The following is a 27,881-nucleotide window of genomic DNA, read 5'->3' on the forward strand; positions in this document are numbered from 1 at the left end:
AATTTCCTTTGCTGGGGAAAATGTTTTCTTGTTTTAGTGATGTATGTTCAAAGCGTTCCAGTTCCCATGGCAACTCTCTGCTTCCACTGGAGATGTCATTTTTCATGCCATCCCTTCAGAATTCGACATCTCCTCGCAGAAGTTTTGAAGAAATGTCTCTCTTAAATATATATTTATTAGAGACAGTGCCCGAGAGTGTGTTTTATTGACACGTTTCTTAGGTGACTCAGCCTACAGAGGAGAAAGCTGTCTCCAGAAATATGCTGCCTGCCAATCTGCCTTTCCTCAGCTTCTGTTTTCAACCACAACTCTCCCTCTCTTTTTCTGCCATGCAGTTATTTGCCAGCACCTACTCCCTTTTATTTTTTTTAATTCCTTTCTGTTCCCATCACTCTTGTCCATGCCCAGCATCTGCTCCCCCCTGTTTTTTTCCTTTAATTCCTTTCTGTTCCCATCACTCTTGTCCATGCCCAGCTCCCCAGCAAAGCAAGCACAGCAAGGGAGCGGCCAACTGTGTGAGGAGTGTCTGTGCCTATTCTCTGCTGCCACATTTGCATGTGGAGAAAACCCCAAAGTGCTGCAGAACAGAGACTGCACGAGCCTCTCATCCTGGAGGTGCAGCAGCAGGAGCACCTGGTGCTCCCTGCCCCTGGATGCTCTCTCTGTGCCATCTGGCTGCAGCCCTTTGGGTGCCATGCGCCCCTTGGGAAGGGCTGAGGGCATCAAGGTGCTCATCCTGCTCCCCAGTGCAGGACATGGGGTTGCCATCCTGGCTGGGGGAAGGACTCATGCCCCAGGTTTATCTGGTGCCACTTGGGCAGCAGTTTCAGTGGCTCACGGGGTTGCGGTGCCTCTCTGCTCCCCACAGGCTGAGGGGTGCTGGGACGGAAGCCACCTCCCTGCCCAACCCCAGCCTTCCCTGCCCCACAAGGCACCTTCCTGTCCCTAACCATCACCCCAAAACCCTGCACCCCTGGCTCTGCAAACCCTGCAGAGAACAGGAGCTGTCACATCCCTCCCACAGCAGCTCCCAGAGGTTTTTCACCCGATCCCAGCAGAGAGTTTCCATTCCAGCCTGCAAGGAGCCCCCATCTCTGCTGCCCTCTGGGACAGGGGAGCCCCCAGGCCCTGCAGGGCTGCCCAGGTGCCCTGAGTGAGCAGCATCCCATCCCAGGAACCCTCACTTGGCCCATGATCAGCATCTCCCTGCAGCTCCTCGGAAAGAGGCGGCGGCAGCGCTGCGAGGATCCCGGCGGGACACCACGCTGGAGAGCCTTAATAGAGCTGTAACCTTACAGCTCCAAATTGCCTTCCTGCAGGAGACAAATCCGAGCCAGGAAATTGGTAGGAGCTGAGCAGATCTGGAGGCTGATGGAGCTAATCCCAGGCATGTTTAAATGCAAAGGCCCAGGGAGCCTCACTCAAAGCCGGCGTGAGCGCTGGAGCTCGCTGCTGGGTTTAATTCTCAGGTGCAGCCTGCTCTGAGGGGTGGGAAAAGCAGGGAAAATCTGAGAAAATTAGAACACTGGGAGCAAACATCACATGCCAGCTTCAAGGCCAGGACCTCAGCAAAACCAGGCACTGGCTCCTGCTCACCCCATTTTAGAAACCACATGGATAAACGTCGCTGTGGCCCCTTGGAGGAGTTTAGAAACCTTTTGTTAGCCCAGCCTGGAGCAGGGACACACAGGCTCAGGGGACACTTCTTGCTGACTCCAGACTTCGCATTAATTGTCCCATCCCACCAGCCATTAATCAAACGTCTTCCACTTGCATTTTTATTGAAAATCAATTTAATAAAGTAGGTGGGAGTCCGCACGCTTCCATAACATCAGATAAATATTCATGGCCGCTTACACTGCTTTAGCTAAATGAGTTTTTTAAATTTAACTGGTGCAATTTCCTTGTTCCTTAATATATGGCTTGGCTTGCCCTTGTTCAGGAACAGAAATGAGGTGGGACTGGCTCACTCACAGGCACACCAAAGAAAACTCCTCTGCTCTGGAGCCAGCACCTTTGGGCAAGGATTGTGTCATCAGTAATTGGAAATACCAGTGCTGGGGTCAGCGTCACCCAGAGCAAATCCCCAGAGCTGAGGTGGAATTCCAAAGGGCCACTTGGAGTTGAAAACTCATTTCCCACCACTAAGTGCATGGCCCCCATTTTTTCCTCGGCAGGTGTGCCCTTTGATTTCCACTTTTCCCTCCCTGTTTAAGCAGCCATTGTGCTCCAGCAGCTAAAGCTAATGAAAGTCCTTGGAAAATGCACCCCCCTGATGGTTACTGGAGGAGGTTAAAAGGCTTCCAGCTACCAAAACACACCACGCACCAGGGAAAGAACAGAAACACACCCACTCAGGATTTGAGAGTCCTTGGAGAAGGGATGAGCACCACGATCAGCATCACTGAGACAATCTCCACCTGCAGCCCTGGGGAGGGCAGGTCAACCCCGAGCAAGGCTCCTTGCTGCAGCCCTCCTTCCCCAAGGCAGTTGTCGGAGCCAGATGGAAAAAAGAAAAAGCCTGACACATTGATCAAATTTAGAGACAGGCAGGACTCAGACACTCCCCATCAGTGAGAGATTTTACAGCATCCAACAGCTCTTTGTTAACTGGAGCAGCGAGGAGCTGCAGCTCCCAAAAAGCAGCAATGCAGGGCAATTCAGCCACTGCCAGGATTCTTGTCGTGTTATCCCAGTGATACCCTTCTCTTGAAAGGCAATGCTTCAGAAATCCAGCACACCATCACTTTGCCTTTGTTATTCATGCAAACTGACTTGTTTTCATCCTTCCAGCCCCGACCTAATTCCCCGAGCACACACTCCCTACAGCGGCTCAGAACCCCGGACAGGATTTGCTTTCTCGGTGCTTTGGTGACATGAAGGTTGTGACTGGCCCTGCAGACAGGCACAGAGAGCCTGAGCCCTGGCACAGGGCACAGAGAGCCCTCCCAGAGTCACATTTCCCGTGCTCCAGCTCTAGGGTGTGGGTGGTGTGAGCACAAACGGGATCCACCAAGTGCCACCATCACGGTTTTCCCTTTATCCCCAGCAGCCACAGATGCAGCAGAGGTGGGCAATCCTCACTTTGTGATGTCACCAGAGGCTCGTGGCTCAGATCCTCCCAAAACACAGCAGGGCCAGCTCTCCTGCAAGCCTCCCAGAGCACTGATTTCCCTGCTATTAAGACAGCAGCCCTGCCCTGGAGAGATCAGCCTCGCTGGAGACAAACTGCCTGTCAGCAAACAGCACTAAATACAGGGTATCATACTCCACAGATGGTGGCACGCTTTTAGTGTTTTCTCTCTTGGATGCAGGTCACACCACTAATGTCATCTCCAAACACCGAAATCCTACATGTGAAAAGGTAAAGCTTAATTGCCTTGAACAGCAACTCTTGTATTGACTCCAACATAAGGCCCATAAATATTAATATAGCTATATTTAGCCCCTTTCAATTATACATACAAAATTGAACATCTTTCTGGGAACAAATCAGTCCAGATAGGGCTTGGATTTCTTTCCTTTTCCCTTTTTAATGCGTTCTGCATCAAAATAATAATAATTCCAATTGAGCCAAAGCTTTAAGAAACCCAAAACAGCAAAACCAGTGGATGGAGGCAAAGTCTTAAAGATATTTTTCAGGCTCAACCAACTCACTGGGCAGGTGTTCAGAGGCACTTGCATACTCCTAACCTGAGCCTTGCCCCACTTGGTTCCCATTTATTTGTAGACTCAGTCCTTTTGTTGGAGGGCAGCAAATGGGCCCCATTGAAGGTGTGTCACACAGGGGAGCTGTTGGGACAGGGATGCTCCAGGGAGGTCCCATCCAAGCATGGCCATGCCCACACAAAGCCTTCTGCAGTTAAAGACCTTCTCCTTTGTATAAAAATCACATCCTCGTTACTGATTTGCAGATTAATTATACATTGCTTCCCTTGCCAAAGTGGCCTTAATGGTATTGACATGACAAAGAGGAGCTATCAGAAAGCTTCTCTCATAACCATGGCCAGATTTATCAGGGAAGAAGAAAGGAGGTTTCATGCTTTTGTTTTTTAACCCTTCTTCATGAAAGCAGACAAGGCTCTTTTCTAGGAAAAGGTGTTTTCAAACTCAGGCAAGACCAGGTGCATCTCTCCAAAGGAAAGAGCTCTCATCTTTCATGTACAAGAGCCTGGAATTCAATTCCCACATGTGCACAGACCCTTCACAGAAAATACATCTTGGGGGCGGGGGGGGGGAAACCCACAGAGTTTGCATTTTTTGCAGGACAGTAGCCACAGCTGGCTAAAGTGGCATCCACATGATGAGATAAGGAATCAGATGAGTAAGAATGAATGTGGGACAGCAAAAAAACCCTGATCTGAGCTGTATGAACACAAAACTTCCTAAACAAGAGCTCTGAGGGATGCAGCAAGGCCTGTGCAGAGCCAATGGCTGTGCTTTGGGGGGGTTTGTTATAGTCCTCAGACCCTTTCCTCAGCAAAGTTTCTCCCATCACAACTGATCTTTCCAAAGCAGAGCTGTCTGAAATGGCTTTTGCGACGTTCAAACAGCATCCTGGCTTTTCAGACACAATTTATTTCGCTCCAGTCACGAGTTGTTCCATCCACTGACTCAGCCTGAACTTTGTCATCAATAGGATTTTCCAGCAGGTTGGGAGAGGGGGGAAAAAAAATAAAAAAATCATGTGCTTCTTCTGTGCCTGTTGTTCTCAGCACTTTGGTTCGAATTATATCCTTCCAGAAGGTAAAGAGAACGGGGTGTCCTTTCCTCACAATACAAATTGCAGATTAAAATCCCTCTCTAGGCTATACTCTGTGCCTATAATTGTCAGTGCTCCACAAGCACTCTTTTTTTCTTTTTAATAAACATTAGCTGCACATCCTTCAGAGGCACATTTTTAAAGTTCCGTTACAAGTTAGCAGACAAAGAAATATTACAGGAAATTCCTGCCCCACCAGGTGATGGTTTTGCCACTTACTGCAACAGGGTATTTCCCTCTGACTTTTAATAGTCTTTGCTTAAGGGACCCTGCACAGTTTAGCCTCACAGCCTTGCAGCACTCCCCAAAGCCCCATGCATCCTCCACCCTCACCAACACTCCAGTATTTTTATTTAATCAAACAATAACCTTTAAATAAATGGAACAGCATTAAGAAGCTAACAGGTCTGAAGCAGCAGCATTAATCCCCCCTCCACAGGGGGCTCAGAAGATGTGATTTGATTGCTTCTTCCAGGTGGATCAGGGCTGAAATTCACCACCAACACAATCAGACTTTGCCTCATCAGACATAAACAATACCTCTATGTTACTACATGAACTGCTGCAAACATTTCATCATCAAGCTCAAAAAAACAAAATAGCTGCTGTTTCCTCAGTATTTGACCAGTTGTTTCACCACCAGCTTCCCAGAACAAACCAATTAAAGTTGTTTTTAAACTCCATAACATCCAATAAAACAATCTTATTTCTCAATCCATATCAAAGCCCCATTATAAATCCTTTACATGGGCCTGGAAATTCTAATAAAGGAGAAGCTGCCATAGTCCAACAGATCAATAAAGACATCCTCACAAGCAGTTTATAGCCATCTATAACATCATCTACTAATGTTCTTAAACCCATCTAACACATGTTCAACATGCTGAAACATCAGCTATCGCCTTCCAGAGCCATTATAAACAAACACCATCATCCCATCTCTGACACATGCACAGCTCCCCCTCGGGCAGGGAGCAGCTGCCCGACGCTCACACTGCTTCACTGCAGGTGGCTGAGCCAGCACTGCAGCTCTGAGATACTCCAGTGCATGTTACTGGGGCAAAAAAACCCCTCCAGCTGCCTTTCCTTTCCTAGAAATATTTCTTGCTCCTTGGGGAAAATCTTCTTGCGTACACGTGTGGGTGCAGGGCAGGGTGAGCAGCTCCTCGCTGGAAACACGCAGCCAGGGAAGGCACCAGCTAAAAAAGGCACCCACAGGAGCAGGAGAAACACTTCTCAGTCTCACAAATCACAGCCCCACAGCCCAGGGGCTTGGCTGGGCTGAAAAGGGCACCCACAAATCACAGCCCTATAGCCCAGGGAAGGGACCAGCTAAAAAAGGCACTCACAGGAGCAGGAGCAACACTTCTCACAAATCACAGCCTCACAGCCCAGGGGCTTGGCTGGGCTAAAAAAGGCACCCACAAATCACAGCCCCATAGCCCAGGGGCTTGGCTAAAGAAGACACCCACAGGAGCAGGACAAACACTTTTCCTTCTCACAAATCACAGCCCCACAGCCCAGGGGCTTGGCTGGGCTGCTCTGGAGAGCCCAGGAGCGTGCACACAATGCTGGTGATGGATTTTGGCCACATGACTGCCCCTGCAGAGGGTGGCAGGCACAGAGCTGGCGTGGTGACCCCCTCACAGCTCTGCCAGATGCCCCCAAAGCACCAGTGCTGACCCAAAGCCAGGTGTTTCACACCAAAAGCAATCAATGTCCTTTCACGGTGGATTCCTGAGCCCTCCCTGGTTCTTGTGACACCTCTGAAGCTTTGATACAGGCTTGTGTTGCCCTCAGCACATTCATAACTTATTTAAGAGAAGATTCCACCCTTAGGCACAGCTGTCAGGGCCGTGCTCCTCGCCTGCCTTCTGATGTGTGCAAGGCTTTTCGCACACAGCTGTGCACCAGGGGTGTAAACAGCAACACCACCAGGAATTCTGGGCCACAGAGGAGAGCACCAGGGCTCTGCAAATCCACAGCAAAGCTGCCTTTGGAGAGCTGCCCTCGAGGGGAACCACAACCTTTCTTTCATTTGTTCACAGGCAGATCTTGACTTCAGAAGTTTGACGAGCAGAGCAGGGTCCCCGTTGCCCAGAAAGGTAAACAGAAGGAAATGCTGTTCAGGCAATGCCTCAGCTTCAAATTAAAACTCATCAAGGAAGCTCAGACAGAGACAAAAATCTGAGATAAGACATGTATTTTGGGGTTTTTTTCTAAGAAAGGATCAAATTCCTCCCTGGAGTAACCAATACAAAGCACGAAGTCAGATCAGAGAGAAGAGATGAGAAGTTGAGAGAAGTGGAACATTAAGACAGAAAAACAGATTAAACACAGACTTGAAACCCTAGAAATTGTAATAAACAACAGAGGACAACTGTGTTTGTCATCTCATGTTTCTCTCACACAAACACTAGGTCTAGATAATGTTTTTGAGGCAGCTTTATCACACACACAGGTGAAAAACCTATCCACAAGTGAAAAGGTCAGTTTCAACATTTCATCCAGATTTTAGGAAATAAAAGTTCCATAAACTTCAATCTGGACAATTTAACAATTTTTACCACTGTTATAGGTTAATGTCACTGCAAACAGATTTCTTCTTGGATCCTGCCAGGCAGATAAGGTCTGGTGTTTCATTTTGGACAGCACTGTACTTTCAAGAGAAGGCAGTGCTGTAATTTAATTATTCTATTTCAGCCCCTGTGCCTTAGTGCTCCCACAGCAACAGACAAGCCCTCACCTGCAGGAGGTCAGGCCAGAATGACAGATGCACTGAGGTGTAGGACACCAAGCATCTCCTGGGAATGTCTCAACCTAAAGGGAGCTGCTCTGAGCCCAAATCCAAACCCTGTTAGCCATCAGCTCTTGAATTAGTGAAATACAGGTGGCCAGACAGGGATATAGATGTTCCTCAGGAGCCATCCTGCCAAACCACAGCATCATTAAAAGTACAGGAAGAGACATTGCACCGCAGAAAGAGGAAACAAGAAATTCCAACCAAGGTGCTGACAAAATAATAATGAAAATTATAAATTATTCAGGATAAATATTAACAAGTGGCTATAGACCAAAACCATTGGCAAGTCAGAGCTGACACAGTACGGACAGAGAAAAGGCACCACAGCCCAGGTGGGCACCCCTGATGTGAGCAGCAGGCCCTGGCTGCACCAAGTCCTGCTGGAGCCCAGCGTGGGCTGGGAGGTGCTGCCACCAAAGAGCAGCACAGTGGAGAGAGGAAGAGGAGCTTGGGCTGCTTTCACCCTCTGGATAGACTCAGTTGGAAAGATAAAACTGAGCCTCCCCTCTGGCTGGATGGGACCACCCCAGGGACAAGGAATGGGTGCCACACCTGTCCCCAAGGAAGAAGGAACCCAAGGGGTGAGGGGCCTTGCTCTGCCTGGGGAATTGTGCCTGTGTTTGCTGCTCCTGCTAAACCCCAAGGACACTTCAGGAGGCTCCCAAACCTCAGAAGCCCCTGGTGCAGAGCTGGCCTGGCAGGATGCTGAGCAGCCACCACCTCCTCAGCAGGGCTGAGCTGCTCAGGGACTCCAGAGAGGCTTCAAGGAAACACCAGGAGTTACCTTGTCAGTGGTGCTGCATCCAGGAGGGATAACACTCATTGATCCCTGCCTGGCTGCTTAACATGCTGCAAATTGCTTGTTAATTGCAACTGGAGAAACTGGCTTATCTAGGATGTTTACAACTCATCTTTTAGAAAACTGAACAGCCTACTCTCTTCTCCTCTTCTCCTCTTCCCTGGGGCAAAATCTTTCCCTCCTGGCATGCCCTGGAAAAGCCCAGCAGTTTTCTGGAATGCTTCCCAACCACTCAATACAGAGACTTTGTCCAGATGCTCTCTGGGCTCCTCAGCCTCACCCCATATGTACCTCAGGCACACCCCTGGCCCTGTGGAACAGCCAGTCTCTGCCTGAGCTGGAAAAACCCCTTTTGCTTTGCAGACAGCTGTGGGAAGGTCCCACATGCCTCCTCCTCCAGCAGTAATAGCCCTACACTGCCAAAGCATATTTAAAGCGGGCTGTAAGGAAGGAAAAGCCTGGAAATGTCCCCTCCTGGCCCTGCCCAAGCATTCCCAGGATGGCTCTGTTCCATTTGCCAAATGCCATCAATTAGGAATAAAGTAGAGGGGGTTCAGCTGTCCTGGGAGCACCACTGACCCTGGAACCCCCAACCTCTGTGCTCTCCCTCATGGTGACTGTGCTGGACACCACAGTGGCCCTGTAAGGTCTGCAAGGACACACAGGGTGGTTTTGGACATCTGTCATTCACAAAGAATCTCTGGTGGTCCCTTCATCTGCATCCCACTACTTGAGCATCTCTTCTTTTTGGGGCACAGGACATCTCAGCCTTGCTCAGGCAGTTCCACCTCCTTCTCCTGACCACATCTCCCCTCTCCTGCTCCTGGGAGCTCCAGGTGCATAAAGGAGGCTCTGCAGGGAGCCCCAGCAAGGAGAACCCGAGAGATGGAGACAGACACTTCCCAGTGCAGCCTCTGCAGGCTGGGCAGAGCATCTGTGTGACTTCAGAGAGCATCTGTGTGACTTCACAGAGGATATTAATGACTTCAGAGAGGATCTGTGTGACTTCAGAGAGCATCTGTGTGACTTCACAGGGGATCTGTGTGACTTCACAGGGGATCTGTGTGACTTCAGAGAGCATCTGTGTGACTTCAGAGAGGATCTGTGTGATTTCACAGAGGATATTAATGACTTCAGAGAGGATCTGTGTGACTTTAGAGAGCATCTGTGTGACTTCAGAGAGCATCTGTGTGACTTTAGAGAGCATCTGTGTGATTTCACAGAGGATCTGTGTGAATTCTCAGCCCCACACCAGGAGCAGAGGCCCGTGCTGCCCACAGAAGCTCTCTCAGGACATTTTGTGACCCTGCAAGGCTGGCCATGACAGCAGATGTCTCCATTCCCTCGGGGTCCATCACTGTTCTCTCCTGACTTAATAACCAATCTGCCCCCTGCTCTCCCAGGGAAACAGAGCCTTTGTGCTGACAGCTCCTGCCTCTCCTGCCCCACTCTGAGCCCTAGGAGGTGTTCTGTTTATGCAGCTCCCCCTTCCCCAAGCCCAGACTGTCCTTCAGTGGTCATGAGGCCACAGAAAAGACTCGGCTCTGCTCCTAAGAGAAGTCCAGTGGGCAGAGCCAGGGAAAACCTCCTGCCTGACACTGTGACACAAATGGTCCTGTCCCCAGCGCTGCAGAGGGTCACTGCAGGAGGAGGAGTCTGACAGCCACCTTCTCCTGCCTTTCTCTTTTGAAGAATTGTGCTCCTAAACCTGCCCCTTGCCTCAGGACAGCACGGACTCCTGGCTGGCCTGGCTGTGTCCTGTTTGGGGCAGGGGCAGCAGGCAGGGCCATGCTCACCTGGAGCCTGTCTGGGGACAGGGCCATGCTCACCTGGAGCCTGGCTCTGCAGCAGCAGCAGGCACTCCTGAGCAGCCTCAGCACTTGCTTCAGCTCGTGCCTGCAGCATCCTGGCAGCAAGAGGAGCTCTGGCATGGCAGCTATTAGAGTGGGTGGCAGCAGATGGTGAAAGCAGAGGGGATAAGAAAATAAATACAAAGAGGCTATCTTGAGGGGAGAAGTCACCACATTAACACTCTGTTGCTTACACAGTGTCTTCTCCCAAAGTCTAAACAAACACTGCTCAGCTCCTGGTGCACAGGGAGCTGAAGGAGGGGACAGGGCTGAGCACACACAGCACTGTAGAGCCCTGAGAGGTGCTGCAGCCCCAAACCCTGCCCAGCCCTCCATGGCCCAAATGTCTGCAGGGCCATCTCACCCAGAGCAGGAAAACCAGCCAGGCAAAGAGCCTGCATGTCCTGCTTCACACAGGTTACACACAATCTAGGGAACTCCATCCTCCCAGCAGCCTGTGTGGACACGAGAGCACCACATCTGCCCTTTCCATGGACCGCAGGGTGTGGATGCTCTTGCCTGACATCTTCAGAAAACCAATGGAAAACATTCCCAAGGGAAATGGGGACACTACAGGGACTGCCCAGTGCTGTCTTACAGGAAAACCAATGTTCCTTGTCCATGGCCCAGACCCATGCAGCACAGCTGCTCCTGGGGAGCAAGGCAATCCCTTTCCCAGCCCTCACACAGCTCTGGACAAAAAACTACAGGAAAAGGAATATTATTTTAGGAGTTCAAAGCTTAATCCTGCTGCATCCCATCTGGTCAGACTGGTTACCCCTGACACTGCTGGTGCACCTGTAAATACACTGTCAAGTGTCAGTAAGGTGGAAGTACCAGAGCTGGCTTGGAGCTCTCTATCAAAGTGTTCACCCAACAGCAAACCCAGATTCTGTAAGATAAAAGAGCCCATCTCTTGCTGACTGCCACCCCAGGCTCTTCCATTAACCCCAAACTCTGCAGTGTTCAGCAGGACCATTTCTGCTTCTCTGGCCACCAGCAGCAGTGGGAGAGGTCTTTGCCTCCAATTCTCCTCCTGAGAGACCTCCAAGGCTTCAGCCTTGGGAAAAAAAACCAAAATTGGGGACAGCTTGGCTCACCAGGCTGCTCCACACACAGAGGACAACTCACTGCCAAGCAAGAGCCCCCAAAACCTGCAGCCCTCACCACCACCTCCCACCTGTGTCTGCCAGAGTGCCTCAAGTCTCTGTCATTCACAAAGAATCTCTGGTGGTCCCTTCATCTGCATCCCACTACTCGAGCATCACTTCTTTTTGGGCACAGGACATCTCAGCCTTGCTCAGGCAGTTCCACCTCCTTCTCCTGGCCACATCTCCCCTCTCCTGCTCCTGGGAGCTCCAGGGAAGCTCCAGGTGCATAAAGGAGGCTCTGCAGGGAGCCCCAGCAAGGAGGTGAGTGCAGTCCTTAAACAGCAAGGGCTGGCTCAGGCAAAGGCAATTTATTATGTTAAACACGTTATTAAAGGATCTAAAGCAACAGAGCAAAGATGTTCCAAGAAAGGTTTGAACTTCCCCAGCAAGGGGCTCTTGGGACTCCTCTTGTTAATACTGAGCAGCCTTGTCTGCAGCTGAGCCTACAGTGAGCAGAAATGCCCCTCAGTCCCCGTGCAGAACTCGTTTCACTTAAATCAATACAGCCATCGGGGAGACTCGAGGAAGCAAAGCTATTAGTGGGACCAGAGTTAATTCTGGGGGAAAGAAACAAGCAACAAAAGCAATAAAACTGACTGATTGCTTATGCAGACGCTGTAACCCTTTCCTGCCCGGGTCCTGCAGCACAGCAGAGGGGAGGATGCTCGCTGGGAAAGCCCTTCCTGCTTGGCATGGTCTCAAGGGCAGCTGCAGGGCACAGGGCTGTGGCACGGAGTGGACAGGGGGCTGGGAGAGGCAGGGCTGCTCTGGGGAAGGAAAGGGCCATTCCAGGAGATCCCATCAGCATGCAAGAGCTCAGCAAAGCAGCTCTTGGCAGCAGGACTGCAGAAAATGGGAGGGCACGTGGTGACTCCAGTTCTGGGTGGGAATCACCAGCAGCTCCACCTCACCCAGCTCTGGGTGGGAATCACCAGCAGCAGCACAGCTTTGGTGAGCAGGAGAGCTCAGAGCAGAGCAGGGGCATCCCCTCACAGCCCCAGGGGCACTCAGCTGTCAGCTCCTTAGAGGGGCCACCTCTGGCACAGCAACAGCACACCAGGAAAGCACCCAGGCCCACATCTCCCTAATCTCACATCTCTCTTCCCCACACATCTCCCTGTTTCTTCTGCCCCCTTAGATGATGCTGACTGTAGCTGTAGGCATTAGGTGGGAAGGTTTTTCCTTGGTTTTTCCTTCTGAGGCACCTCAGACAAGTGCAGGAGCTTGCAGAGAGGCTCTGCAGCAGCAGCAGCAATGTTGGCAGCAGTGCTGAAGGCAGCTCAGGCCTGGGTGAGTGCCCGGTGCCCAGAGCAGCACAAGGGGGGAGAGCTTGCCAGGTGACAGCTGCATAGGAAATAACTGAGAAGATGTGGAGATAGAGGCTCTGTAGCAAAGCAAACTGACTAAAATCAACACCAACATGAGCTGAAGGTTCTGCAAGCTGGTGGCACAGAGCCACAGAATGGTTCAGGTTGGGAAAGGTCATCAAGCCCAGCTGTGCAGCCAGCAGCACCACCATGTTCAGCACTGACCCGTGTCCTCAGGTGCCACGCCAACACTTTCAGGGATGCTGGCCCTACCATTTCCCAGAAAACCTTTCCCAGTGCTTTACAACCCTTTCTGTCAAAAGCTTTTCCTTACATCTAATGTAAACCTCCCCTGGGGCAACTTGAGGTCATCTCCTCTTGTCCTGTCATTCGTTTCCCTGGAGAACAGATTGACCCACACCTGGCTCCAACCTTCTTTCAGGGAGCTGTAGAAAGTGAAAATGTTCCCCCTTTTCTCCAGGCTGGGCTCTCCCAGCTGCTCCTCATCAGAGTTGTGCCCAGACCTTTTCTCTGGACGCGCTCTGCCCCTCAGTGAATGTATCAGCATTTCTGAAAGGGATTTTTTTTTCTCCTGCCTCTAAAATAGCAGGAATAGGTTCACCCACAGCTGCTCCATCTGCAGGCCTGTCCTTGCACTGTCACAGGCCACCACAGCACCCTGGGACTCGCCTCTCAGCCCACGAAATACCCAACAGCCAAACTGGAGCCCCACATTTCTCTTCCCAGAGAAAAGCAAGGCACAATTCTTCCTAAGAATATTTCTGAGATTCACATTCTCTGAACCTCAGAGAAAGGAAAACCAATTTTTATCTCATTTGCTGTGCCTGTGTTTGTGCCAAAGTAGAATGCAATATGGAGATTGTTTACCCAGAGTGATGGAGTTTTGTTTCCTTGGCCTGTCAGGGCCAGGTGTGTGTGTGTGTGTCAGGACTGCTGGGTGACAGTCACGAGATTCTGGGCAGTGTGAGTAGGATTGAGTGCTTGGCAGATTTGGTTTAGATGTAATATAGTGTAATATAATATAGAATAATATAGTATAATAAAGTAATTAGCCTTTTGATAGTAACCATCTGAAATGAAACAAGTGTGTTCAGTACAGGTGTCACTGGATAATTAAATATCAAAAGCCAAACAGAGGTAGAAATAACTTTTGAGAAGACAGCAGGGAAAATAAAGGATCAAAAAAGACAGCATTGATAGGCAGGAAAATTTTGCTATAACCTTCATTAGGATCAAAATTCTACTCTCATCACAAAATCCTAGGAATTATAAATCTTTTCTTGATGATATTCTACCTCTTGATCAGGATCCCTCCTTGTAACATGAAAACTCAGCCTGAAATTTGGGAGAGGAGGAGGGTGGGATCTGTGAGGAAGCCAACTCTTACACAGTGCCTTCAGCACTGCAGTTGGTCCATACTGGGCCTCCCTTTTGATGAGATGGAGTCACATGAATCATTCTCTCCCCTCGCTGGGGGTTGCCAAACACCTTCAAAATGGGGAAACAGCCCCAAAGTGAGCCTGGCAGTGAACAGCCTGCCCTCCTGGCAGTGCCAGAGTCATCCCAAAGCCATCTGAGCTGCCTGTCCCTGCTGAGGGCGGCAGGAAGCACCACTGACCTCCGAGGCCAGGCCGCAGGCGGTTGTCGTAGCCGTCCAGGAGCCGGTCCAGGATGCGTGTGAAAATGGTGATGTTGTCCTTGCTGTCATCCACCACGTCTGAGACGTGCTTCTGAGAGAGCCTGGCACAGGGAGAGCGGGGAAAAACCAGGAGAGAGGGTTAGAGGGGAAATCTACACCGTGCGTGTGCCCAGAGCTACAGGGAGGGATGGGCCTGAAGGGCAGGATGGGACTCAGGTTTGGGTAAATCCCTTTTTTCTTTGCACAGCATGGGCCTGAAGGAGGATGGGACTCAGGTTTGGTAAATCCCTGTGTTTGCACACACCACAGGGCATGGGCCTGAAGGGCAGGATGGGACTCAGGTTTGTAACACCACAGGGCATGGGCCTGAAGGGCAGGATGGGACTCAGGTTTGGGTAAATCCCTGTGTTTGCACACACCACAGGGCATGGGCCTGAAGGGCAGGATGGGACTCAGGTTTGGGTAAATCCCTGTGTTTGCACACACCACAGGGCATTTCTGATCAGCTCCTGACTGTCCTCACAGAGCTCCTCACTGTCCCAATCCCACCTTTCCCAGAGATACAGGGAGGGAAGGGCCTGAAGGGCAGGATGGGACTCAGGTTTGGGTAAATTCCTGTGTTTGCAGGATTCACCACAAGGATTTCTGATCAGATCCCCTCTGTCCCCACAGAGCTCCTCACTGTCCCCTCCCCACCTTTCCCTCCTCAGATCCACCACGGTTGGGGATCCACCACTGCACCACGGGGAGTGTTTTAGGAGCCCTATTTTAACAGGAATGCCCCAGCATCCCTTGCCTGTCCCTAGAAATGGGCATTTTCTGAGCAGAGGCTGTGGGAAGCTGAGTTATTGAAGTGCCACTATCTCCTTACAGGCAGCAAGGAAGAAGTGACACCAGGTATTTGGCAGATTGAGCCATTTCAAAGATCTCTGCCCCAGGGAGAGGGAGACAGCAGAATAGGAATTCAGTAAACAGGCTTAAAGCCTCATCATTAAAGCACTTAGTGAACCATCCCTGCAGTTTGCTGAACTTTTCCCTGCTTATAAAAACAAATGAGCTTCCACATTCCCATCTCTGCTCAACACAAGAAGCCTGGAAGCCCCCAAACAAGATGATTTCCTCAGAACACATTCTGCCCCAGGTGGAATAAAACAAGGAGTAAATTCCTCTAAAAAAGCACATCTCACTGAACAAAATCTTCAATGCGGTTTTGCACACACAAGGGGCTCAAGTAATACATTTACATTTTGTGTCTCCCTTTCAATCAACAGAAAAGGAGATTGTGAGTCCTTCTGGAACCACCTGCCTCTAAAAGAGATTTCAGATGGCACAGAGCAGCAGTGCTGTGGCTTCAAGCACAGCTTTCCCCAGCAAAAATAGCTGTTAGGACCAAAACAAATGGAAAGGCAGAAGATTAAGTAACAGAAACAAAAAGAAAAATCTATAGAGATGAAGAGTTTTCAAGGAAGATGGAAGAGGAAATAACAGAGAGACAAATGAGGCAAAAAGAAAGATTAAGAGGCACAAACAGGCAGTGAGGTGGCTGAGGAAGCCCAGGCAGACAGGGGAAAAAAGGCAGCTGAAGCAGAGGGATGCTCAGCAGCAGCTACAGGAGCCCCTTGGGAGCAGGGAAGCTCTGACTGGCAAATTAGCACTAATGGAGAGGTGAATAACTGGGGAGCACTGGGCAGGGGAACACCATGAATGCCACAGATCAGAGCTGGTGGACATGCAAATCATGGTTCCAGTTACCAAGGAGAGCACCTGTGACCATCATAAATGTAATGCTGGGGGAAGAAAAGCCCCTAAATTGTCACTTTCTAACACTTCTGCCCCTTTCCTTCCCACCCCAGCCTTATGTCTGTTGATGTGTGGCAGCCACTGCTTTCAGTATGCATCATGAAATAACTGGGGGGAAAAATAATAAAACCAACAAAAAACTACAGGAAAAGGAATATTATTTAAGGAGTTCAAAGCTTAATCCTGCTGCATCCCATCTGGTCAGACTGGTTACTCCTGACACTGCTGGTGCACCTGTAAATACACTGTCAAGTGTCAGTAAGGTGACAAGTACCAGAGCTCTCTATCAAAGTGTTCACCCAACAGAAAACCCAGATTCTGTAAGATAAAAGAAGTGCAGAGAGTATTTCCTAGCAAAAGAGGAAAAATTGAGAGCAGGGTGTGGGTACTTCTGGAGTCAGGTTGAATCAATACTATTTAGAATGCTGCAGTTAATTGAAATATTCCCTTTTGGGCAATTCTGACATTAATTTTCATTGGTTTCATTGACCAAACACTCTGGGAAATTTCCTTTCAAGTGCCTGAGGTCTGTTTCTCCAGGGGCACATCCCACCTCTCACAGGACCACTTGGCCTCTGTTTTTTAGCAAAGCAGCACCTGGAGGAGTGGTAAAGCCAGGAAGCTGAGCCTCCAGGAGGGTAACACAGTGCTGAAATTCCATTTTCCATAGGGTGAGGCATGGTTGGGATAACACCTGACCCAGCCCTAATGCAACCTGCCAGATCCAAACATCAAAACATGTCTGGCATTACAAACTGCATCACAGCCTCCAAGATTTCCAGCTGAATCCAAATGCTGGTTTTGGCTTTTCATCTGGACTTGAACTCCCTGCAGGTAAGAAGAGTTTTGAGAAATTTAACAAATGCCTGCAGTAATTAGTGGGGTTTCAATTGTACCAGCTTTCAATAGATGTCATGGTTAAAAGCAATCTGTCCCAGTGTCTGCTGATGAGTATATAACCATCTATAACTTATGAATAGCTAGCATGCTCATGAAAAGCTCATTCATTAATGTTTTATAAGCTATCTTTAAAAATTACCCATAATATAAAGAGCTAGAGGACGGATTTTTGTGAAGGAACTCCTGGCGGAGGCTCAGCGGTGATGGGAAAAATGAGTTTACAAATTTCAAAGCTGTTTTACTTAGCCTGACATTTGAGGGTTTGACTTCAATGTGAGCAGTGTGGGATTCACTTGGGAGGTGCTGGGGGAAGAGCAGCGTAGGCAGGACAAGGGAAGGTGCAGGCAGGGGAGAGCCAGCAGCACCTCTGCCTGGCACCTGATTTGGGCTAATAATTCCTTTGCCAGGAAAGCTCTGGGCTGCCTCACCTCACCTTAACATAAAGCTAAAGCTGCCCTTTAGCAGGGCATAAGGGGACTGCAAAGAGATGTGCGGGATCAAGGTTTTAAAATAATTAAAATCCTCTAGGCAGGAAGGACGGAGGTTTACAGCAAATTTAATTAGGATGGGCTTGAGGAAAAGTCATTACCTTGCCACCTGTGCACAGGCTCTCTGGGGAGCTGGGCCACATCAGCACAGGGGTGCCCTCACACACAATTTGGGAAGTAAATCCTCCTGGGCACCAGTACTGTGAGCAATCCCAGCATGGCAGGGGAGCAGCAGCTCTGGTGAATACAGGGTGGGGAGGAAAAGGCAGCAGTGAGGAGGGCAGAGCTGCAGGCACAGGGCATGGGGACAGCCCCCACAGCCATTGTGGGGATGGGGTGAGAGGCCAGGGCTGACTGTGCCTGTGCAGGGTCAGCACTCACAGGGCAGGAGCTGCAAAGTCAAATCCAGGCAGACAAAGCAGAGCAGGGCAGGAGGGGCAGCACCAACATATTTTCATGCATGAAGATCCTTGATCCCTGCTGGACTTGTAACTCAGCAGACAGCATTTCAGTGTCCATACCTGGCACTCTAAAGGCTTTTCTAAATGTTTTATAGGAGTCATGTATTATTTGCATTATTTCTCTCTCTCTGTGCAGAGCTCCTCCCTCCCCTCATCTCCATCCTCCTTCCTCCAAGGGCTCCCCAAGCTCACCCAGCAAAGGCTCTGGTGGGATGCAGTCATGGACTGACAGGCTTTCATCCCCTCCAGACAGCTCCCAGAGGCTGGGAAGGTGAGGCTGGCAGCAGCACTCTCCTTGCCAGGACAGCCAGAGCACACCCAGGGTGCAGAGAACCCCGGTGCTGCAGCAGGTCAGGTGTGCTGCCCATGGGTCATTACACCATTAACAGCCAAACAGATGAAGCAGATTGATTTTCTGCTCTTTAAAATAGTATTAAAATATTAAATGGGGTGGGGGGAACTTCTTTTCCAGGTTAAAACTCAGGCAAGCAGAGTCCTTGCCCAGAACGAATTGTGAAGAGGCCAAATCTGAAAATAGGTTTTGTTGCAAAAAATTGCTGACAACTGATCTCAGTGACAGCACCTCAAATAATGCCAGTGTCAGCCACATTAGGGACTGAACAGCCCCTGGGTGGAAGGCATGGGGATGGGGACATGGGGAGGAGGGTCAAACACAGCAGAGACCCTTTAGTGCTTTGCCCTGGACTGCTTCATACACATCCTGATCCCGGGATATTTAAGTTCAGTAAGAGGACTGCAGCCTTGGCCAACATCTCAGCACTCACCACCTTACCCATTAGCATCACCAGGGAGAGCCAGGAGCAGGACTCCAAGGCTGAGGAGGGAGAAGGGCCCCATTCCTGGGAGCCTCGGCGCCATGGTGGCAGCGTGCAGCCACTGCAAAACGAGCCTCCAAACCTGCCAGGGAGGGACAGAGGGGAATGACAGGAGAGAAAACAGATTTCAGTTACTAGGGAAAAGCAAACAGTTCAGTTTTTCACGCTGGACAGCTGCCAGTATGTCTGGGGTCCTGCATTTGAGATCTCAGGATACCCTCAGGAACCAAAGGCAGCATCGTGGCCTGGAGCACTGCTGGCCCTGGGCAAGCTGCATCATGGCAGAGCCAAGCAGGCACACACATTAAACCCTCACCCCACCCTCACAGCAGACCCTGCAGCTCCCCAGGTGCTTCAGCAGCAAGTGCAAAGCTCATTCTCCAGAATAACCACACTGGCTCTTCCTCCACCTCACCCTGCAGGCTCTGTCACAAGCTCCCCTTGCAGCAGTCCCAGCTCACCTGCTGCCTCTGCCACCTCGGTGACATCCACACAGCAGAAGCACTTGGGAAGTCTCAAGACCCATTTTTTTTCCCCAACATCTTTTTCTAGACAGTTAAACCCTCATTTAATTCTGGTAATGACACTGCCAGGAATTATTATTAAGTTTGACCACCGAGGCCCAAGGTGGTGGGAGCGCTCGACGATACTACACTTAGTGTGCTCAGAGTTTTCATTAATGCTCAGTTTTACTTTTATTGTGATGTTATTGCACATTTAACTGCCTTCTCCTTTTATGTATCTCATTATGTTGATGCACCTTGGAGCAGCACTGCCAAGCAACAGCCTGGATAAATAGAGCTTGTCGTGACATCTCCCCCTCACAACGCTCCCTGTCTGGCACCTAGGGGGTTCAGCCAGCCCCACTCTGAGCCCCCAGAGCCAGCAGTGAAGGCTCCAGTCAATCACAGCAGGCAGAAACCAGGGCAAGGTGCTGGTGCCAGCCAAATGTGACCTCTGGGTTTCTCCACTCCACGCTGCAGAGCCTCAGGCAGCTCCCGCCAGCACTGAAGGAGGTGCTGGCTGCACTGCCAAAGCCCAGCAGCTGGATGGCAATTCTGGCCCAGGATGAAGGGGCAGGGGAACTCTCTGGGTGCTGCCAAGGAGCGGGGGGTTCTGCACAGGGATGTGGGAGAGGAGAGCTCCCAGCAGAAATCCCTCCTGTGCAGAGGGCTCAGCCCAGCAGCATGGAAACATCTGGAGAGCACACATGTCCTCAGCTGGCACATGGAGAAGAGGCACAAGGCCAGGCTGGCTCATGTGTTTTATCACATTTCTGCATTTAGCTGGTCTCCCCACAGCACTGGGGCCCTGCAGTCTCCCTGGAGGCTGTGCCTGATCCTTGTTTTTCAGCTCTAGGAGCACACAAGGTGCCAGGCAGGCAGAAGGTAAGAGCCAGACACCACCAGTCCTTACCACCCACCTGAGCTTTTGTTCTGGCAAGACACTCACTAACAGCAGGCACAAGGGGGAAAAAAACCCCAACCAACCAACCAACCCAGCATTTGGCCCTAGTTACCTTTACCTTCCTCCCCATCAGCCACATAAAATCCTTGCAGAAATGAATGCATGGATTAATTTAGGCACACTGTGCTCGGGCTTTTTTAATCAGGATTCCACCTGAATGCCCCCTAGGGAAGCTCATCCTCTGGCATGGACACACCCATGGCTCTGGTGAGAAAAGCTCTGATTTGGGAGGCCTCCTCTGGCTCTCCCCACTTTCCAGCTGAGAAGGGACACACATAGTCTTGGAAATTCAAGTATTTGATGATGAAGCACAAATTCACTGGCTGAACATCTGTTCTGTGGGAAATTCCAATGTTTCTGGGAGACTTCGTTCCAAATCACAACAAGGACAGATAAAATGTTGATTTTTCTTACAAGGCAAATTCAGAACTTCTTCAATAAGCAGCTTCTCAACAGATTTCCTTTCAACTTTTCCCTTTCATTTCATTTCAACTTGCATATTATACAATAGTATTTAATTGATTTTTTTCCCCAAGGCAATTTCAAATACTAGCCAAAAGCAAAAAAAAAATTATATAAAAAATAAAAGAACCGTTGCTGTCTGTCCTCTCCCCTCCCCAAAACACCACTGAAAATTTTCACTGATATCAACATTTTCCCATTCAACTGCTGATTTTGAAAAATGCTTTGTTTGGGCAGAATTTGCACAGCCAGCAGACTCTGACCAGGGATCCCCACACAAATGAGGACACTTTGGATTTGCAGCAGGTGCTTCCTGCCTCTGCAGAAACTGTTGCGGCTCCTGTAGAACATTTGGGACTATCTTCATCAGATTTGGTGGAACCATGGGTGGCGCAGATAATGCACCAACAGTGGAAAAGTGAAGCTTAAAAAAAAGAATACCAGAAAATGGAGGAACAAGGTAATTTGGAGGGTCAGGAACACTGACAAAATCCAGAGCGCCTTCCACATGGGTGTGCCCTGTCTATGCCAAGAAGCTCTTAACAACTGCATTTTCACCAAACCTTGTTCCTAGAGTTTTCCTTCACTATTATACAGAGATGAAGGTTCATTTTCTACTCTGGACAGTTCTTATGAAGAAGATGCTAGCCAAGGACAACAGGGGTGCTCGAATGAAATCAAATTTGTGCTTAGGTCTCATTTGAAGCACCAGAACCAGCTCTACATACCGGCACTGGAACAAAATCTGTTTTCCCTTCTTGCCCAACAGATATTTTGCCAGTCACCTCTCAGTTTGCTCACACTGAGAACATCCCCAAAATGGGGCTTTGCTGTGGCTGCACTCAGGGACTCGGGAGGACAGCCCAGCATGGAGAGCAGCTGGGCACTGTTTCCTACCACTTGCCTTTGGTCCTTGCTTTGTGTTTTCCTTGGGGAGCTGGACAGAAAAGCCTGCAGGGTGTTCTCCTCGGTCTGTGGCTACTTCACACTTGGAGATGGATTGAGAAGCAGAGCCAGCCCTGCTCATCGCCCTGCTGCCAAGCAGGAAAGTGTTGGAGAATACAAGGAGGATTTACAGAGGAGATTTCAGCATTCAGACAGTTCAGGGATCACCCAAAGCCCCCCATAGCCAGACCCTAGTGTGGTTCCCATGGCACAGCAGCTCTCAGCATCACTTCTCCCCTTTCCTGGGGCTCCTGCAAGCCCAGCCACAGGCACACACAAGAACCCAACTGGTCCAAGTGCTTTAGGAGCCCAACAGCTACTGGCCACACAGCCTCCCTAATAAAATCAGTTTGTAAAACAACTCTCAAGGTTTCAACAGCCCAGTAACTGAACTCCTCAGGTTTTAGCACACGAGAGTAGCTCTTGGAGAGGGTGCTGATGGCAGAGCAGGCAGAGGGGTCCCTCTGTGCCCAGGGAAGGGACGGGAACACCCACGAGAGTGCCTCAGGAAAAGCAGCCCTGGAGCTCCTCCAGCCGTGCTGGGGCTGTCCCCGTGCTATGCTGGGCTATTCAGCTGTCACTTCCCACTCAGGAAAGCTCTGAATCAGCCAACGCCTCGAACTGAATACCTGCAGGGATCCCTGATCCTCGGGAAGGGGAGGGAGGATGCAGGCAACGAGCATTTAACTGCATGGAACCGAGTGAGGGTTTGGGAATGTTAATCGGCTGTTAACAGCCTCAAAGAAGAAAAAAAACCCCAACCTCTTACTAGCACCTGCTGAGGGGAAAACTGCACAGTGTCCATGAAGAAAAAAGTGCAGAATACCAACATTTTCAAGCTCAGAAAAGAGTGGTACAACTCTTTAGACTGATCTCCTCTTCCATATGAGTTAAAGAACATCTTCCCCAGATCTCCTGGCTCTCCTCTGTGTCTGTGCAAGATGGAGTCTGGAGGGATGGTGTGTGTTCAGAGCAGCCCTGCACTTCTCCCTTCCTCCATCTGTCCACTGCTCACTCCTTAATGGCACAGTTAGCAAATGCACTCAGCACTAATTGTGCAGTTGCTGGTAACCTCCACAGCTGAATCCAATGCAGATTTCCCAAGAGCTCTGCTGACACCCTGCAGCTGGAATCCAGCAGTACTTGAAGTTCACAACACAGGGAATTTGGCAGGTGTCTCTATGAGCACACACCTAAGGGCTTCACAAACATTCCCACTCCTCTCCAAGACAATCTGTCCAATCTCCAGAGCATCATAGCACAACAACACTCCAGGGAAATACAGTCTTCCTGTTGGATGTGCTGTGAACAAGGAGTTGGAAAAGCTTCCTTCCTTCCTTCCCTCATGACAGCAACATGCTCCAGCCCCTGCTCCCACTGAAGTGGGTCTGGGAACCAAAAAAAGTGCTGGAAACTTCCAAAGCAGCAAGGTATCCTAGTAGCTATGCCAACATTGGGTATCTCCTGACTTGGCACACTGAGCCTGATCTTCCCAGAAATTCTTATTCCAGAAACCATTACATATTCTGAAGTGCCTTCCTAGGAAAGAGTGATTAGCACAGGCTTACTGCTGACAGGGGAGAGACACAGAACTCTGGAGGTGGAGACTGAAAGATAAAATTGCAAAAAAACCTGAGAGAATGGCCAGAGATGGGGATACTGCAAGCACCAGAAAAGAAATGAAGGCAGAAGAGCCCATAAACCCACCTGGGCACGTCTGTGAGAGTCACATGGGCATCTCACCCAAATTACTGCCTCCTGGGAAGATGCACAGCCAGGGGAACCATCTGATTCACTCAGCAACAGTCTCACCATGCAGACAGCATTCAGAAACCAGCCCAAAGGACAAATTTGCCCCAGCACTGCACCCAGAGATGCTGTCCACGTGTGGTGTCATTGGATTAGCATCCCCATGTGCCATGCATGGACACGAGCGGCATCAGCTGGAGGGGTGAGAGCAGTGACAGCTCCCACTCAGCCCCCAGGACCTGCAGCAGCTGCACATCTTTTGTCAAATCAGGTATGTCAGGGAGGGCTGTGCACTGAGGAGCTGATGCTGGGAGCCAGCTGGAAATCACACTGGGAAGAAGAGGCAGCCTCAGCCCAAAAGCCCAGATCAAAGCACTTCTGTGCAGGAAGGAGAGGGTGATCCACACCCCGGTGGTGTCAAGCACCATCTGCCCACCTGCACAGCAGCCCAGCCAAGCACAGCACTTTAGGTGACCTCACAACACCTGCATATTTACCCCCAAATTTAGGAGCACTTGCACAGCACAAGAAGCTCATTAAAGCCCTTCCTCATTGCACTGGAGACTCTCCAAAACAGGTCCCAGGCAGCAGGAGAGGTTTTTCAACACCCTCAAGGATTGCAGAATCAGCCAGCCTGCACGGGCTGGGCTCTGTCCAGCTGTCCCTGACCCTCTGTGAGCACACCAGGCTTCTGGTGGCCACTGCTGTGCCTCTTGAATACCTCTTTGAGCAAAGCTCCAAGCTCTCTCTGCAGAGACAGCAGCCAGCAAGTGCTCAGCGCAGCAGCAATAAACACAGGCGAGCACACGCTGCCCTGTGTGGGGAGGGCTTTCTTCAGTTCTCAATCACCCCAGCTAAAAAGGAGGGTCCCTTGGAATAAAAACGTCTTTTCATTCGAGGGCAGGAGCAGCAATGAGCAGCCACAGTTCATCTGGAAGCCCGGGAAGGGCTGAGTAAGGCGCTGTGGTGTTTCACAAGACCCCTGTCTCACATCCCAGGTTGTTTGCATCCCTTTGTTCTGAAACGAGCTGGCTGGGACGCCCGTGTGTGCTGCACAGCACAGGCACAGACACCCAGTTCAGCAGCCCAGCCCTGCCAGCTCTACCTGCAGCAGCCAGCACAGGGTCAGGCTGCCTTTGGGAGCCTGGATCCAGCCCAGTGCTCTGCTTCCATCACCTGAGGTCGCCTGGATGTCTCCAGCTTGCCTCTACTTCAGCACTGGCTGGTGCTGTACAGATGCTGCTGAAGGCCAGAAGCTGCTACAGCATTTTAGAGAAATCAGAGACCAAGAAACAGGCAGCAGCACCTCCATCCACCTGAATCCAACTTGCTGTTTGCCACCTACATAGAGAAACAGCCCTGGCTCTCAGCGAGGGGCGCCTGGCAGAGGAACCACACAGTCCTTGACTCCTGAGCATGGAAATGTTTGTGCTCAGCTACCCAGGAGGCACACACTGGCTCGTCCCTGCAAACACACAGGCACTGGAGGAGCCATAAACAACCTTCCTGTGAATCTGCCACACACAGAAGGTACGAGGCACATGCGATGGTTATCAAATGTGTTGTCTGCAGCTCTGCAAGGGACGCCAGCAGAAGAAGACACTTGGAAGCAGAAGCACCAGGCAAAGAAATTAAAGGTTTAGATCAACATGTAAATCTTGGGAGGAAGCCTTAAAGTGGATTTCTTCTGTAAGTTGTTCTGCTGGTAACGAAGGAATAAGGTCTGTGCCCAACTCCCAACCCAGCTTTAATTTTCCAAAATGAGAAGCCGCTTGACAGTTTTTCCTCATCAAAACAAAATTAATCCAAGTATTGCATCTCTCTACTCAAAAACACATCCAGAGGGACTGTAGAGTGATTCACACCCACAACTGCTATGGGAAACCGTTTGCACTCATAGTGTAACAAGCCAACACTGATTCACCCACATAATTACAGGCAGACACTGATTCACAGCTACTGCAACTGCAGACAGACTGACTCACAATCAAAGCAACTGCAGACAGACCCAGGCTCACAATCACAACTGGAAATACAACCGTGCTGACAGTATTCACAGCTCTGTGTATCTGCAATTCCATGTACACACCAACCTCTGGAAAGCTGGCCAGCAGTGCAAACACTGCTCACCAAGCCCCGCGGTTTTTCGCTGGCACTTTTGACCTTCACCCCAGAGCCATCTTCCCCTGGCTGGTGGAACAATCCCCACACCTCAGCAGCCTCCCTGCCCTGGCAGGAGCCCAGCAGGACTGTCAGAGCCAGGAGCAGCCAGAGACACACAGGGAGTGTGTATGGTGCAAGGCATCCCTGTACATCCACTCTGTGCCACACACGGCTGCGCTGCCTCCGTGCTTCCCGAATGCGAGTGAATGCAAGCCAAGTACAATACATTTAGCCCATGGGCAGAGGAGATGGCAAAAGACTCACCACTGGGCAAAAGCCTGAAAAGCTGGATTATTTACTACACTCTCTGGCTGGGTATGTAATTATGTCAGTGTTCAGCCTGGGTATTGTGCTACTTTTTGTAAACAGTTGGCAGAAATTCTCGGACTGAGATGAGGGGTTGGGCTCTGTCTCCAGTGTGGAGAGAGGCAGGCTGAAGAGGACATGGTCTACTTAGACAAAAAAAAAAAAACAGAGGTGAAAGAACACATTAAGCAGGAAAAGGCAAAGGAGAAGCTGAGAGTGAAGTGGGACAGGTGGCAGTCTACTGACAAAGGGAGAAGAAAGGAGAAAGAACAGAAGGGGAAAAGCTCCATGATGCAGACTTGTGATAAGGAGCTCCAAAGCGAGAAGAAGCAGCAGTCCCCTGTGCCGAGGGTGTCTCTCAGCAGTGCAGACAATGCATCTGTGCCTCCCCACACACCGGGCTGGCTGCAGGCTGAGAACCAGGAGGAGATTCCAGGGGAAGGACACACCAGCCTCCAGGGCAGTGTGTGCCAAGGGCCCAGGTGCAGCTGCAATCCCTCCAGCTGCTCTCTCGGGAAGGAGCAGCACGGTCAGGCTCCAGCACTCCTGCCTCTGGGCACTGCGGGGCACCACGGGCACGGGCTGAAGGGCAGCCTGGCCAAACTCCACCAAAACAGCATCACCTCAAAGCCCCCCAAAATCCCACATCCTCCAGGACAAGGGAAAAGTTAAGAGGCAGACTACAAAAAGGACAAGACTTGCCTGAACCACAAGTAGCATCTTCTAGTTGTGGGCTGGTCCTGCCTCTGCACCTGCTGTTTTCTTCTCTGCGCTCCCCAGAAGGGCACTAAGGGGAGGGAGAGGTGAGGGAGCAAACCTGCTCTGCTGTTGCCATCAGAACAACTCGGGTGAGCAGCCACTGGGAGCTGCTCTTGCCAGCCCACAGCAGCGGGAATCTCACCAGAGGGTCCTGCTTCTCTGTTTCTGTCTGGGGATACTGCTGCATTTGCAGTCAGTCAGCAGCAGATTCGAGGGAGACACTACCGATGCAATTGGCCAGGGAAATGAACTATTTGTTCAATTGTTCTTCTCTTGTCCAGGCGAGAACCATTCTGGCAGAAGGCAGAGTGAGGAACAATGGCTAAGTGTTGCAGTGGGGACTGTCTGCCACTTAATTGCATTAGGCTATTCCTTTTTAATGATCCATATCTCAGTGCTAGTAACTCTGGGAGAAGGAGAAAAGACCTAGAGCTCTTTTTGCCTCTCCCCTCACACCAGCCTCAGAAACTGCAGCCCCCAAAACTCCTTTCCCTCCCCAGCCCAACACAGCATCTGTGCCCATTGGGCCTGGCTGCAGGATTCAGGGGGAAATTTGACTTTGCTTTACTACACCCTCCTCCCCGCTCAGCCCTTCCCCTGCATTCCCCGTCCGGCTCCAGCCAGGGGGGCTCAGGATCGTCCTCCTCCCGGCATTTCTCCCCGCAGCCGCTCTCCCCGTTCTCCAGCCGGCAGTGCCAGCCGGGCGGGCTGGATGCCCGGCGGGGAGCACCGGGCACGGCTCCGCTCCGGACCGACACGCGCGGGACCTGCCGCGGGAGCAGGGATGCTCCGAACCGCCCGCCGAGCCCCCCCTTCCCTCCTCGCTCCGCCTATTGTCCGCGACCCCCAGACAATACCGGGGGCCAGCACAGCCCCCGGCAGCCCCATCCCATCCCCATCCCCATCCCATCCCGGCCCGGCTCCGCGCTGCCCCCCGCGCCCGCCGCCGCCGGGGATGCTCGGGGAGCCCCGGGGGAGCGGGGACGCGCCCGCCGCGCACCCGCCCGCACTCACCGGCGCCGGCTGCCCCGGCGGGGGCTCGGGGGCGGCCGGAGCCCGCCGGGCTCCGCAGCGCTGCGCAGGGCTCCGCGCCCAGCCCGCCGTGCCGCCCGGCCGGGGCTGCCCGTGCCGCCTGCGCGCTGCTCCGGCCGCGGCGAGCCAGGCAGACAGCGAGGGAGGGAGAGAGGGAGAGAGAGGGAGGGGAGCAGCATCC

The 27,881-nt window shown here is 51.1% G+C and overlaps 1 protein-coding gene across 1 annotated transcript in view; it reads right to left on the reverse strand.

Moving 5' to 3' along the window:
* LOC115914994 (gamma-aminobutyric acid receptor subunit alpha-3-like) overlaps positions 1-27,742 on the reverse strand; it is a 73,969-nt gene extending 46,227 nt beyond the window's left edge. The window contains exons 1-3 of the mRNA XM_030967904.1: positions 27,683-27,742; positions 18,775-18,899; positions 14,312-14,433 (exon numbers count right to left, since the gene is read on the reverse strand). Coding sequence (XP_030823764.1) covers positions 14,312-14,433; positions 18,775-18,860 — 208 coding nt within the window. The 5' untranslated portion in view covers positions 18,861-18,899; positions 27,683-27,742. The remainder of the gene's footprint in view (positions 1-14,311; positions 14,434-18,774; positions 18,900-27,682) is intronic.
* Between the last annotated feature and the right edge of the window lie 139 nt (positions 27,743-27,881).

The sequence above is a fragment of the Camarhynchus parvulus genome, chromosome 4A, assembly GCF_901933205.1.
Source record: "Camarhynchus parvulus chromosome 4A, STF_HiC, whole genome shotgun sequence".
Classification (NCBI taxonomy): domain Eukaryota; kingdom Metazoa; phylum Chordata; class Aves; order Passeriformes; family Thraupidae; genus Camarhynchus; species Camarhynchus parvulus.